This window comes from Pleurodeles waltl, chromosome 7 (assembly GCF_031143425.1).
Source record: "Pleurodeles waltl isolate 20211129_DDA chromosome 7, aPleWal1.hap1.20221129, whole genome shotgun sequence".
Lineage (NCBI taxonomy): Eukaryota > Metazoa > Chordata > Amphibia > Caudata > Salamandridae > Pleurodeles > Pleurodeles waltl.
In genome coordinates, this window is record NC_090446.1 from 1,381,458,595 (window position 1) to 1,381,473,461 (window position 14,867).

A 14,867-nucleotide genomic window follows, 5' to 3' on the forward strand; every position below is an offset into this window, starting at 1 on the left:
AGTAGTTGTCGGGGCAGCTCGTAAGAGAGCCAACTCTCATACCTCAGGAGACGCACCACCTCCAGACAAAGAGAGCCGCAAATTTGATGCTGCGGGAAAAAGGGTTGCAGCACAAGCAGCAAATCAATGGCGTATTGCCAATTCACAAGCACTTTTGGCAAGATACGACAGAGCTCATTGGGATGAAATGCAACATTTCATCGAACACTTACCCAAGGAGTTCCAAAAAAGAGCGCAACAGGTGGTAGAAGAGGGACAAAGTATCTCAAATAATCAGATATGGTCTTCCATGGATGCAGCAGATACAGCTGCAAGGACAATAAACACTGCAATCACGATACGAAGGCACGCATTGGCTGCGCATTTCAGAGTTCAAGCCGGAAATCCAACAAGCTGTGCTCAATATGCCATTTAATGAACATCAATTGTTTGGGCCGGAGGTAGACACTGCCATTGAGAAACTCAAAAAAGACACGATACAGCCCAAGCCATGGGTGCACTCTACTCCCCGCAGAGCAGAGGCACATTTCGAAAAACACCTTTTAGGGGAGGGTTTCGAGGTCAACCCACAGAAACCACAACCTCACAAACAAGGCCTACTTACCAGGGTCAATATCAGAGGGGAGGTTTTCGGGGGCAATATAGAGGGGGCCAATTCCCAAGAAATCGAGGACAATTCCAAGGCCCCAAAACTCCTCAAAATAAACAGTGACTCACAAGTCACACAACCCCATCACATAACACCTGTGGGGGGAAGACTAAGCCAATTTTACAAACTTTGGGAGGAAATAACAACAGACACTTGGGTCTTAGCAATTATCCAGCATGGTTATTGCATAGAATTTCTCCAATTCCCTCCAAACGTCCCACCGCAAACACACAATATGTCAAAACAACATATAGATCTTCTAGGACTAGAAGTTCAAGCATTGCTACAAAAGGACACAATAGAATTAGTACTAAATCTACAAAGAAACACAGGAGTTTACTCACTGTACTTTCTAATACCCAAAAAGGACAAAACTCTGAGACCAATACTAGATCTCAGAACACTAAATACCTACATCAAATCAGACCACTTTCACATGGTCATGTTACAAGACGTAATCCCACTGCTCAAACAGCAAGATTACATGACAACATTAGACCTAAAAGATGCGTATTTCCATATACCAATACATCCTTCACACAGGAAATACCTAAGGTTCGTATTCCAAGGAATACATTACCAATTCAAAGTGTTGCCATTCGGAATAACAACTGCGCCAAGAGTTTTTACATAATGCCTGGCAGTAGTAGCTGCACATATCAGAAGGCAGCAAATACATGTGTTCCCGTACTTAGACGACTGGTTAATCAAAACCAACACGCTAAGACAGTGTTCACAGCATACAAAATATGTCATACAGACCCTTCACAGGCTAGGTTTCTCCATCAACTACGCGAAGTCACACCTTTTGCCGTGTCAAACACAGCAATACTTAGGAGCGACAATCAACACAGCAAAAGGGATTGCCACTCCAAGTCCACAAACGGTTCAAACATTTCGCAAGGTAATACAGGCCATGTATCCAACACAAAAGATACAAGTCAAAATGGTAATGAAACTCCTAGGCATGATGTCTTCATGCATAGCCATTGTCCCAAACGCAAGATTGCACATGTGGCCCTTACAACAGTGCCTAGCATCACAATGGTCACAAGCACAGGGTCAACTTCTAGATCTGGTGTTGATAGACCGCCAAACATACATCTCGCTTCTATGGTGGAACAGTACAAATTTAAACCGAGGGCGGCCTTTCCAAGACCCAGTGCCACAATACGTCATAACGACGGATGCTTCCATGACAGGGTGGGGAGCACACCTCAATCAACACAGCATCCAAGGACAATGGGACATACATCAGAGGCAGTTTCACATAAATCACTTAGAACTGTTAGCAGTATTTCTAGCGCTGAAAGCATTTCAACCCATAATAACCCAAAAATACATTCTTGTCAAAACAGACAACATGACAACAATGTATTATCTAAACAAACAAGGAGGGACACACTCGACACAGTTGTGCCTCCTAACACAAAAAATATGGCATTGGGCGATTCACAACCACATTCACCTAATAACACAATTTATTCCAGGGATTCAGAACCAGTTGGCAGACAATCTCTCTCGAGATCACCAACAAACCCACGAATGGGAAATTCACCCCCAAATACTAAACAATTACTTTCAAATTTGGGGAATACCTCAAATAGATCTATTTGCAACAAAGGAAAACTCAGAATGCCAAAACTTCGCATCCAGGTACCCACAAGATCAATCCCAAGGCAATGCTCTATGGATGAACTGGTCAGGGATATTTGCGTACGCTTTTCCCCCTCTCCCTCTCCTTCCATATCTAGTAAACAGGTTGAGTCAAAACAAACTCAAACTCATACTAATAGCACCAACATGGGCAAGGCAACCTTGGTACACAACACTACTAGACCTTTCAGTAGTACCTCATGTCAAACTGCCCAACAGACCAGATCTGTTAACACAACACAAACAACAGATCAGACATCCAAATCCAGCTTCGTTGAATCTAGCAATTTGGCTCCTGAAATCCTAGAATTCGGGCACTTAGACCTCACACAGGAATGTATGGAGGTCATAAAACAAGCTAGAAAACCTACCACTAGACACTGCTATGCAAATAAGTGGAAAAGATTTGTTTATTACTGCCATAATAATCAAATTCAACCTTTACACGCATCTGCAAACGAAATAGTAGGATACTTACTACATTTGCAAAAATCTAACCTAGCTTTCTCTTCCATTAAAATACATCTTACGTCAATTTCTGCTTACCTACAAATTACGCACTCAATTTCATTGTTTAGGATACCAGTCATAAAGGCGTTTATGGAAGGCCTAGAGAGAATTATACCACCAAGAACACCACCAGTTCCTTCATGGAACCTCAACATTGTACTAACACAACTCATGGGTCCACCTTTTGAGCCCATGCACTCTTGTGAAATGCAATACTTAACGTGGAAAGTTGCATTTTTAATTGCCATCACATCTCTAAGAAGAGTGAGTGAAATTCAAGCATTTACCATTCAAGAACCATTTATTCAAATACACACAAATAAAGTTGTTCTACGGACCAATCCTAAATTTTTACCAAAAGTAATCTCACCGTTCCACTTAAATCAAACGGTAGAATTACCAGTGTTCTTCCCACAGCCAGATTCGGTAGCCGAAAGAGCACTACATACATTAGACATCAAAAGAGCACTAATGTACTACATTGACAGAACAAAACTAATTCGAAAGACAAAACAACTATTTATCGCCTTTCAAAAACCTCATACAGGAAATCCAATTTCAAAACAAGGCATTGCTAGATGGATAGATAAGTGCATTCAAACCTGCTATCTTAAAGCTAAAAGAGAACTGCCTATTACACCAAAGGCACACTCAACCAGAAAGAAAGGTGCTACCATGGCCTTTCTAGGAAATATTCCAATGAACGAAATATGTAAGGCAGCAACATGGTCTACGCCTCATACATTTACCAAGCACTACTGTGTAGATGTGCTAACTGCACAACAAGCAACAGTAGGTCAAGCTGTATTAAGAACATTATTTCAAACTACTTCAACTCCTACAGGCTAAACCACCGCTTTTGGGGAGATAACTGCTTACTAGTCTATGCACAGCATGTGTATCTGCAGCTACACATGCCATCGAACGGAAAATGTCACTTACCCAGTGCACATCTGTTCGTGGCATTAGTCGCTGCAGATTCACATGCGCCCACCCGCCTCCCCGGGAGCCTGTAGCCGTTTAGAAGTAAATCTTAAACATTTGTACATTTGTAAATATATTACTTAAAACTTTATTATGTACATACGCATTCACTCCATTGCATGGGCACTATTACTAGCATCAAACTCCTACCTCACCCTCTGCGGGCAAAAACATCTAAGATGGAGTCGACGCCCATGCGCAATGGAGTCGAAATGGGAGGAGTCCCTCGGTCTCGTGACTCGAAAAGACTTCTTCGAAGAAAAACAACTTGTAACACTCCGAGCCCAACACCAGATGGCGGACTGTGCACAGCATGTGAATCTGCAGCGACTAATGCCACGAACAGATGTACACTGGGTAAGTGACATTTTCCATATATATATATATATATATATATATATATATATATATGTATATATATGTATGTATATGTGGGTGTTTTGATATTTTTGGCCTTTCTTAAGGACATGTCTTTTTCTTCAAACAATCGAGTGAAAAAACGAAATGCCGTTGGTTCTTCCATGACTGCGCTTCTAGCGTGGAAAGTTGTGGGAAAAGAACTAACGTACACGCGCTGAGGTGGCGTCTATATAGACAACCGTGATGTCACATACGGCTCCAACGACGCTGACTTCGCCACCCGGAGCCGGACGACGCACACGGTGCAGAATGATACACGCAGAGCCGAACAGCGCCACACGACGGCAAGCACAAGGTACTACTGAGCAGAAAAATTCTGATCCTGATTCAAAGCTGACGCCAGGGAATTCAAAGGTAAGGAATCTGCAGCTAGATAGTCTTTACCAGATCATTTGTTACCAAGGGTAAGTAACTTTTTTCTACTAGTGTTTCACAGACAGCAGGGCCATATAACGTTCTAGTGATTCGGTGATCTTGATGAGGTTGATTGACTAGCTAATAAGGCATCTCCCTGATGCTCCAACAGTTATTAGAATGTCATGGATGGCTCATTTTTTATGGCGGGTATTTAAAAATGGGGGGGTGATACTGGGTTAGCCCCCCCTTTTATCAAGGGAGTTTGACTGCACGTTTGGAGTTGTGGATGGTAGAGTCATGTTAGAGGCTAGTAATAGTCTGGGACCTTGTACTATGAGGCCTCATTACATAGATGGCTCGACACAAGGGAGCACCACAAATCCTCTTCTCAGGGCCATTGTGACCCTGTGTAAACATTGGGCCTATTTGGGAAGTGGGGGACCATTTCATCTGCTCATAGAACAAGGAGTGTAGATCTGGAGGCTGAGGTGAATAGAAATTCTAAACGCCGGCCAAAGGGAGTGGCAGTAGCCACCTGGAACATTGCAGAAGCCACTCATAAGTTAAAGAATCCAGACTGGCAAAAGATGATTGCGTCCTTCGATAGTTTCTGTGTTCAAGAAAAGTGGATGTTTGATCCCTTTACATCTTTCTTTCAGTCTGCTCTTGCTTCCCAGTTAGGAAGGGCACGTGGCGGTCTTGCTACTTTTGTTGCTGTCAAAATTCCAAATGTACACGTTGGCTATAAATGGTCTTCCCCACAGTTCTTGGTATCACTGATTTCGTGGTCGGATGGATGTGACATTTGGTTGATACATTCTTATAATAATTTTCTTTACCATGAAGTAGAAAAAGGGATGAGTGACTTCGATGAATTTTTAATTTTTTTTCCCATCAGTGGAAAAATACAATTTTAATACGAGTAGGGCTTTTTAATGTTACCCTGTGTTCTTTTGGAGATAATCATGTGGTTGGTTTTCCACTGGATGAATGTGAGAGTAGGGCTCATTTTAAACATACTAAGCTGAGGGCCCTTTTGAACATGTTAATTTTTAAATGACCGAATAATTCTTGGCGAGACCCAGTTACATAATATTAAGCAGATCCCAATGTTCACAGGGAACCTATAGGGAGTACCATATATGTTATACTAATATCTGCAGCTGCTGTGCCCCTAGCTTTGAACTTCAAAATAGTGGCAAACTGCCTAGAGACCATAACCCTGTATGCTTCACCTTGGAGATAAAAATTTACAAAAACCCTGCATTGGCGGAATGCAACATGGCCCTCTCCAAGAACAAAGGGCTCTGGATTAAATGGGCAAAGGTTGATCCTGTTAGCTTTACTAAGAAAATCATCCATGATAATAGAGTCCATCTTTGGATGAGGATCGTACTGATACTTCAGTCTTAATGGAATTTAAAATCCTGTGCGAGGCGATTTCTGATGGTTTGGTCATTCATAATCCCCAGTCTAGGATCTCTCAGTTTAGTTGGTTTAGCACTGCCTGTTCTGTGGTGCATAAGCATTTAAAGGCGGTGCTCAAAATGTCTCCACGTAATCCCATGGATGTTAAAAAGGCTAGGTGTGATTATCAGGCTGCTGTGGAGGATAGGAAGAGTTCAATAAGAGAAAATGCATGGGAAGAGCTGGCCCTGGCCTCATCTTTCAGGGATAGCGCAAGGTTTTGGGCTGTTATAAATTACCCTTATATTTCTGAGTGTGACCTGCCCAAACTGGAAGCTATAATCCTGGAGGCCCAGTGGGTAACACATTTCAAGGGAATTTTTCAACCAACTGGAAGTGGTTTGACCCTATATGGGACCTCTAATTGTTTCCCCCTCACCCTTCCCCTCTATAGCCCCCCCCCCCCAGAGCAGAGCCAATCTCTGCACCTATTGGCTTTCCTATACAAGTTAGGGCCAGATGTATCATCACTGCCCTTTGCGATTCGGAAATAGCGATTTTTAAGAAATCGCTATTTCCGACTCGCAAAGTGCCATGTATCACATTTGCGAATCGGAAATAGCGATTTCTTAAAAATTGCAAATGCTAATACCGATTCGCAAATTGCAATATCTGCCCCATTCGCAGCTATGGGCATGTTGGCCTATATCTGCAAAATTTTAGCTTTTCCAAAATTGGATTTCTGAACCAGAAAATGCAATTTTGGAAATGCAAAACCCCAGGGTGCTGGGGGGCTAAGGCCCCCTCTGCTGCACCCCAAAGGTTTTTTGGGAACATGTAAGGTGCACACATGCCAAAAGGGCATGTGTGCTTTACATGTACAATTTAAAAATGCATTTAAAATGCATTTTTTAATTTTGCGCATGATTACCACCAAGTTCAACTTGGTGGTAATTAGCGATTCCTAAATGCCAAAATCGCATTTAGGAATGGCTTCATACATGTGCTAAGAAATCACAAATAAGGAATCCTTATTTGCGATTTCTAATTTAGAGAGTCGCAATTTGCGACTCTCTAAACAGGGTCGCAATTTTAAGGAATCGCTATTTTAGCGATTCCTTAAAATTGCGTTCAGAATGTATTTCATACATTCTGAAATGGCATTTTGCATTCGCAAACGGGCATTCGCACCGTTTGCGATTGCTAAATGCTTTTTGCACTTGGTAAATCTACCCCAGGGAAAGCCCCAGGCCCGAATGGGGTCCCAGTTGATATTTTTAAATCAATTACAGATTTTATGGGCCCCAATTTTGACAAATGTTTTAAGAAGTGCTGTGGTGGGGGAAATCCCTAACTCATGGAGAATGGCCATCCTTGTCCCCTTTTTAAAAAAGGTAGATAAACTGTGCCCAGCCTGCTATAGGCCAATATCTTTAATAGATGCAACAGCAAAAATCCTGGGAAGGGTGATTCTTGGCCGACTCGAGACATGGGCTGAAGAGAACATGGTTCTGACGCCCGTCCAGTACGGGTTCAGGCGAGGCATAGGGACTGTGGAATAAATGTTAAACTCCAGTTTGATTGCCAGCAAATATGTGCGGGCAAAAGGGGACGCCATTCATATGGCATTTATTGACCTGTTAAACGCCTTTAATCTGTTTAACAGGGACAAACTATGGGAGATCATGCAGACGACGGGGGTGGATTCAAATTTGCTCATTCTATTGAGACGCCTGCACTATGATCTTAAAATATCGGTCCAATGTGGCCTACAAGGGGAATGCTCATACCCAATAAAGTCCGTAAGAGGTGTCAGACAGGGTTGCATTTTAGCACCTTTTTTGTTCTTAATATATATTAATAGTAGCACAGAATATTTATCACGGGCAGGCGTGGATGTAACCAAGGTGGGAGATTATACTGCGCCATTACTTTTGTACGCGGATGATGCGGTTTTGATTGCACGCACCCCAACTGTACTGCAGAAGCTATTCAATTTTTTTTTTTTACTGAATATATGGACGGCTTGGACCTGAAAGTTAATCATTTAAAATCATACACCATGACTTGTGGGCCACTACTCACAAAATCTATGCACTTTAGAATAGGGGGCACCACTTTAAAACAAACTTAGGATTTTAGTTATTTAGGTATTGTTTTAAATTCATCCTTAGGATGGAAACCACACACTCTCTTGCGAAAGCCCAACAACTGGAAAGGAATGTGAAGGGCATCTTTTGAATCAGCAGGTCCTTAGGCCACAAACCTCTGGCAGAGATGATTGCCCTGTATAAATTCAAATGTATTGTTGCAGCTACCTGTGGGGCAGGGGTTTGGGGATACCAAAAATCAGATAATCTCCAACATATTGAGAATGCCTTTACTCGCATGTTGCTTGCAGTCCCAAAAAATACAGCAAATTTTGTAAGCCACGAGGCGTTGGGCCTTTCGTACGTAGATGATCAAATAAAAATCGCTCCACTTCTGTTGTGGATTAAGTGTTGGCAAAATCCAGAAGCAGCATTAGTCTGAGCCTATATGTCAGATTGCCTAGCTATAGAAAACGTAAATAAGATACCGTGGTTTATGTATGTAAAATCAGGCTTTCACAATTAGGTTTAATAGAATGGTTCAACTCCCCTACACATCTTCCAACTAATGAAAAGTTTATTGTGAAATCTAGGTATGCGATCCTTTGCAGGGAGGATAGGTTAAGAGGTGCTTTGGATATGAAAACTGTTGACTATTATTTGCAGATTGCCACTGTTAAATCTCTCGAACCATATCTGGGATGGATAGAGAATGCAAATCATCTGCTTCTTCTAACATATTTTAGATTTAATTTGATTCATTTTAAAGTGGCTTTCCTGTTACATTGTGTTTGACAGCGGAATTTACTTCCATGTCATTGTGATTATGGCACCAAACAAAACACTTTTCACTTTTATTTTATTTTGCCCACTTTATGCAGGTCCAAAAAGTACCTTTCTGACTCCATTGGTGCATCAGGGGGAGTTTAGGCAATATCGTTCTGCACTGTTATTTTTACAAAAAATAACTACGATAGATTTGTGCCATGCTATGCTAAATGTTAGTATGAGTGCAATCCAAATCAGAGACCGGTATGAGTTTCTTAATTTAATTTGAGGTTGTAATGTGAAAGAGCATTAACTTCTCCCTGATTCTCTGGAATTTTATTGATTGTGATTTTATGTGGTTTATTGACCTCTAGTGTCATTTATGATTTGTCCATGTTTTGTGATGTGTTATTTAGCTTTTTATGGCTTGTTGCCGAAATGAAGTTGTTGTGACTGACTGACAGTGTGGCCATGTGGTGCCTTACAACCATGAGCTATTGCTGTGGTACAATTTGATGGGTTGCATGCTTTCCAGCAGTGCTGGACTGAGGAACGGTATGCTGCAGCTCATGCAGTATGACAGTACACAAAAGGATAACGGATGATTACTGGGATGCACACAGTTTGATTGTGCCAGTCTGAGGGACAGGCATTCTGCAGATCATGCAGTGTGATGTGCATGAATGAAGTCGCAGTGTGACAGGTTCATAGTTTCATAGTGTGTTGCAGTTCAGGCCTGTGGTCTAGCGTAGGAGAGGGACTGTGGTACACGCATTATGATGGTGCGTTGTGGGCGTCACTAGTGCTGAATTACGGGTGCTGGGGTACATACATTTTGGCAGTGCTTCAGGAGGCCTGGTAGGGGGATCCTGGGGTGGGTGTGATAGTGCAATGGCAAGAGGATAACATAGGGATATATTTCTCTCAGATTATGAGGCAGATTATGGCCTTGCCCTCTAGCACGATTTGGTGTATCACACAAGTTGGTGCTATTAATATGGATAAAGTAGTGTCTGTTCTCTTGATTTGAATGAGGAGTGCTAGTGGGCATGTGCAGTGTTATAATTGTGCTTAGTGTTTGGTTTTCCTTGGGGGATGGGGGGGGGGGGGAGTACATGCTCGGGTGAGAGGAGTTATTCTCTCTATAGGAGTGCTTTGTGCACACCCCTTGGAGTCAGTGGTATGGGCTCAGGCCAGGTAATGGTTTGGCTCATTGACTGCTTCATATGTTTACTGTGTGTGCCCCTTTGTGTTTTTGAGGGTCAGTGGTATATGTTCATGCTGGGGTACGCCTGGGTTAATGTGACAAGTGTTCATTGTGCGTGTTTCATTTACAGTATCAGTAGTAATAAAGGTGTTTGTGTTAGCTAATTGTGATGTCCTCTAGTGTCGTCATCTTCGTGTCAAGGTTTGTGTACATACTTAGACCAGGCAAGGTCCTGGCTCTGCACAAGAATGTTGATTGTGTGCCTCCTTTTCTAAGGCCGCAGGTACCTTAGCTCAGCCAGTAAATTAGTGTGAGCGTGTTGGTGTCCTGAGCTTTGGTAGTTTCTAGGCAGTTCGGTGGATTTCTTGGCTCAGTCTGATGACTGTGCTTATTGGTCTTATCTCATTCTCAGGAGGGCGGTCTGTGTATACCCTTGTATGAGTGTGTAGGTACATAAATAGTGTTTTGGAGACTGACTTTGTCTCCTGAAGGTAAATGTGTGGCCAGTAAACCATTGAGCAGAGTTAATTACCCTAGTATTTGCTGGCGATGAGAGCTCCATCTTTTCCAGTACTTGGAAGTGGGCATATAGGAAAGGGCAGCACAGGACCAAATACTGTACATTATATGGGTGTTCAAAAAACGTTTATCTTGTTCTCTCTCTTTCTCTCAGCCATGGCCCCTAGCCACTGACCCCAACAGCCGTGAGGCCCGACAGCAGCGCTTTGCACATTTTACAGAGCTAGCTATCATCTCGGTGCAGGAGATCGTCGACTTTGCCAAACAGGTTCCTGGCTTTCTCCAGTTGTCAAGAGAAGACCAGATTGCTCTGCTCAAAGCCTCCACCATTGAGGTGAGTATCTAGCGCCCCTGCACAATGGTCCAAAAACACCTGCATGTTTTGTAGGAAGATGAGCATCCGAAGGCTTCCTCAGGCAAGTTCTGTAATCCCAGTCAGTGTGTCCTGTATTGTCACGTAGGTTCTCATTATCCTAATGAGACTAATAGATTTGAGCTGCAGAATCACCTTCGCTGTGGGTGACTGATTCTGAACCCACTACAGATGACACCTGTTGGCCTAATCCGGGTTTTGCTCCGGCTAACTAGCAATGCCTCATCTCCACCCAAGAGCAGGGATGATTAGTCAGCCGAGCGCATGACACAAATGACTCCTCAGGAAAATCGTGGTCACTCAGATCTCATCCATTTCTCTCAGTTACATTAGTCTCATACCTGAGCAAGAGGCCTGTAGTCTACTTAAGCAGCTGCTGCAAAGCACTCAGCATACAGTCGTGGTCATCTGGCTGGAATCTCCCTCTCATGTACATGGGTCAAAGTAGTGTTTTTATAATAAAACAGCTGATGTTCCAAGAAAGAATCCCTACGTAAACACTAGAGACAAAGCGTTACCACATTTGCAGACACCCTATCTTACTGCAGCCTTCAGAGAAGCACAGTGTGAAAGAAATGTCTTTATGTATGCAGTGCTGGCCTAGGTAAAGAACAGGTAGATAGAGAGAAATAAAACAAGACCGCAAATGTGGCTATTGTTAAAATAATAAACGGAGCTGAATAAAATATATCTAGGTTAAAGTGCACAGCGGAAGGCCTAGGTTGCTAAAATAACGTGTATGAAGCTATAACTAAAATGGCTACACGACAGTAGTAAAGTGAGTATTGTGATTTACCGTGAGGGAGTCCCATATTCCAGTGTTTGTCTTTTGCAGAATCCTTGTTGGAGAATCCTATAGAGAAATCCCATATTCCTATCCTAAAGCAACATGATAATCAGGAGTTTCCTGGAGCCGAGTTGTTGGGATTTGTGCTGCAGCAGAGTGTTTAATTGAGTTTAGAGGGTGTCCCATATGTCCCCTTAAGATGTCCTGCAGCAGAAGGAGTGTCAGGAGGCTTTCCAGACATGTCCTTGCGATGCAAGGACACATCAGTAACAAGTCCCTGGCTTACATCCTCTTTCCAAGGTTTTAGGGCCAATTTTCCCAGATATTTTGAGGTATTTACAGAACTTGTCAAGGAAGAATACATGAAAGCATTCTGCAAATATAAGCCCCATAGTATGAAATATGGCAAGATATCTTGTTTCTACTTGGAAGACCTCCCTCTTCTATAACACCAAGAGACTGGTCATGGTGTAAGTTTATGATGAATAAATATCCAATTAGAAGAGAATAGAATCGTTTGCACTTGAGGCAGTCTCTTGGCCTGATATTCTTTATTTGCTCATAGAGGTATGCTATCAATTTGGACACAGTATCCTAGACTGCAGGTTCAGCAATTGTGCTTTAGCTGCTGAAAGGGCTGATCTGATTGTTGCAAACAGCAAAGTAGTGTTCTGACTAATGCAGGTGAACACATGACAGCCCTACTGTCCTTCTGCTTCCTTTGAATTATGTAAACAATAGATCCGCGCCCTGTCCTCAAAAGCTAATTATACACCACAGAGGTCCAGGAAATCTTTATAGTTTGATTGCCTCCCTGATCAACCCCATTTTGAAGTTTAACTTCCGTGAGTCATAATCCTCGAGAGGTCACTATCCTGACCTTGTCCTAAAATATCTGCTGTTTCGTTGTTTGCCCTCTGGAATAAAGTCACATGGCCCTGTAACAGTTACGGGCACTATTGCCTGCTTGGGGTGCCATACTGTGCTAGCCTTTCCAATGTCTCGGATTGAGGCTGCTATGACAACTCTTGAGCCTACACAACAAGAACTGTAGATCTTCCTTCCACTGCTCCCATTTTGCCCTTTTCACAGGATGTCCATGCTAATTACTCTGTTCCCAAGTGAGTCCCACACCAGGGTGCCCCTCCGGCCCCACGATGTGCATATAACTCCTCAGCATTCTCCCATTCACTTAATTGGGTGTCACTAGCCCTCGCTTGTTTTGGTTGCTATTCTGATCAAAGCACTGTCAGTATCTACACCTCTCTGTCACCCTCCAGAATAATGAGACCATACAGCCAGAAGAGGAGAGAATAAAATTTCCCTTACATGAGGGAAAGCTGCCTGTGGCTGTAGCAAAACATTTACAGATTTTAAAATGTCATCCCAGTGCATTTTGTAGAACGGACACATGGGCCTTACATTCTCCCCAGTTGTCTCCTGTAGTTGTTCATACCCAGGAGACTCCTACATATCTGTTGAATATTCCTGGTCTGGACGTTGCACAGCAAGGTGAATATCTGAGGAACCAGCAGACCACCCCATCTGTGTCCTACCACAGATTCAGTACCGGAGACGCTCCTGTCCATACGTCCCACAACCCCTTTGTGTCCTGCGGCAGGGCTGCTGTCAGAGAGGCCACTACAGATAAGTCCAGTTTTTTACCTATTGAAGAGTTCTTATCAGAGAATCTCCTGAAGTCGGGTCTCACTATCCATTTGTATGTGTCTGGCCTGCAATCCTTACAAAGATCAGCTTGCAACAAGTCTCCTAATATTCTCATAGAAGTATGGTCTTTTTAAGAAGTGTTACATTATGTGTGCGCTTTCCCATTCTCATTTGCTTGTGTCTAAGAACAGTGTTTAATTGTTGGCCTCTTGGCGTACACTGCATCTCCTCTCCCATCATTCTCGGTGTAACGAATGTCACATGCTTTTACAGCAACGGAACAATAGATAATCGACTCGGACTGCCGAAGGTTGGATGTCAGTTGTGTTGCATGAGATCAGAAGCTGCTTTGGCCTCATAGGGTCAGGTGTCACCCGAGGTTGGGGTTCGTCTGAAAGAAAATGCTGTTTAATGGGACTGCTTAGGGTCAGAAGCCTCTCATGTTCCCGCTAGTTGAAAGCTCCACTGCTAATATCTCCATTTGCGTTCATTTTTTTTATTACTTTGATAGATCATGCTGCTGGAGACCGCCAGGCGTTATAACCATGAGACAGAATGCATCACATTCCTCAAGGACTTCACCTACAGCAAAGATGACTTTCATAGGGCAGGTAAGTGATGCATCCTGACGAGGTTTCATCAGGCCAATAGGTTCGGATAATCTGCTCCTGAAAGCAGAGGAGAGACTACAGCTCAAGGAGACTATTTATAGAGGCACAGCACAATTGTCTAAACTTTCTCAGAGAGTTCATGGATTGCAACCTAAGATTACATCTCAATGAAGGATTACAGTCTAAGGAGACTCTCTCCCAGACAGGCGAGGAACAGCAGCATCAGGAGTCATTGATAGTTTGACTAACTAAATCAGTAGTTCACCTTTTGGGGGAAGCAATCAGTCTTCAATAATTGTTTACCTCTGAACGTGTAGCCTTTTACTTCCACTGTAGTAGAGTATTGGTCTATTGTGTGATTAAATTTCCAGTCACAGGCAAGCCACTGCAGTTTCCAACTTCTACATTTTTCTGGTTGGTAGTGGTCATTAGCACAATGAGGGATTTTGTAATTGTTTTCCCCCCAAGTCCAGAGAATGTAGAAGAATAAAAATGTGTACATAGAAGTCCATCCCTGCCAGTCCTGCCCTCTCTTCTTTAAACTCTTTCAAATCTCAGGTTATCCGTAATGAAGAGATGAGGACGAGGGTTTACTTGGAAAAATTATTGGAACAGATGTTTAGTGAGAATGACAACGTTTTAGTGGGACGCTTATATCAGGCTTAAATCATCCCCTGAAATATTTACTACTGGTTCACTCAAATCTTGATTTTCCTTTTCCTGCTGTCTCTGCCTTAAAGTGCTGTAAAGTGGCTGAACTGGCCCATATTAGTGCCTTATAAAACACAAAAAAGTATATTCTGTCCATTTCTAGGCTTCATAACCACGTCATTTTAAGAGCGGTGTATTTCAACTCTGGTA

The 14,867-nt window shown here is 42.7% G+C and overlaps 1 protein-coding gene across 5 annotated transcripts in view; it reads left to right on the forward strand.

Annotated features, from left to right (window-relative positions):
- The window catches only part of LOC138246367 (oxysterols receptor LXR-beta-like), a 98,020-nt gene that overhangs the window by 60,414 nt on the left and 22,739 nt on the right, over positions 1-14,867 (forward strand). For all 5 annotated transcript variants that reach the window (XM_069200913.1, XM_069200916.1, XM_069200915.1 and 2 more), the window contains 2 exons: positions 10,722-10,901; positions 13,907-14,006. In XM_069200913.1, coding sequence (XP_069057014.1) covers positions 10,722-10,901; positions 13,907-14,006 — 280 coding nt within the window. The remainder of the gene's footprint in view (positions 1-10,721; positions 10,902-13,906; positions 14,007-14,867) is intronic.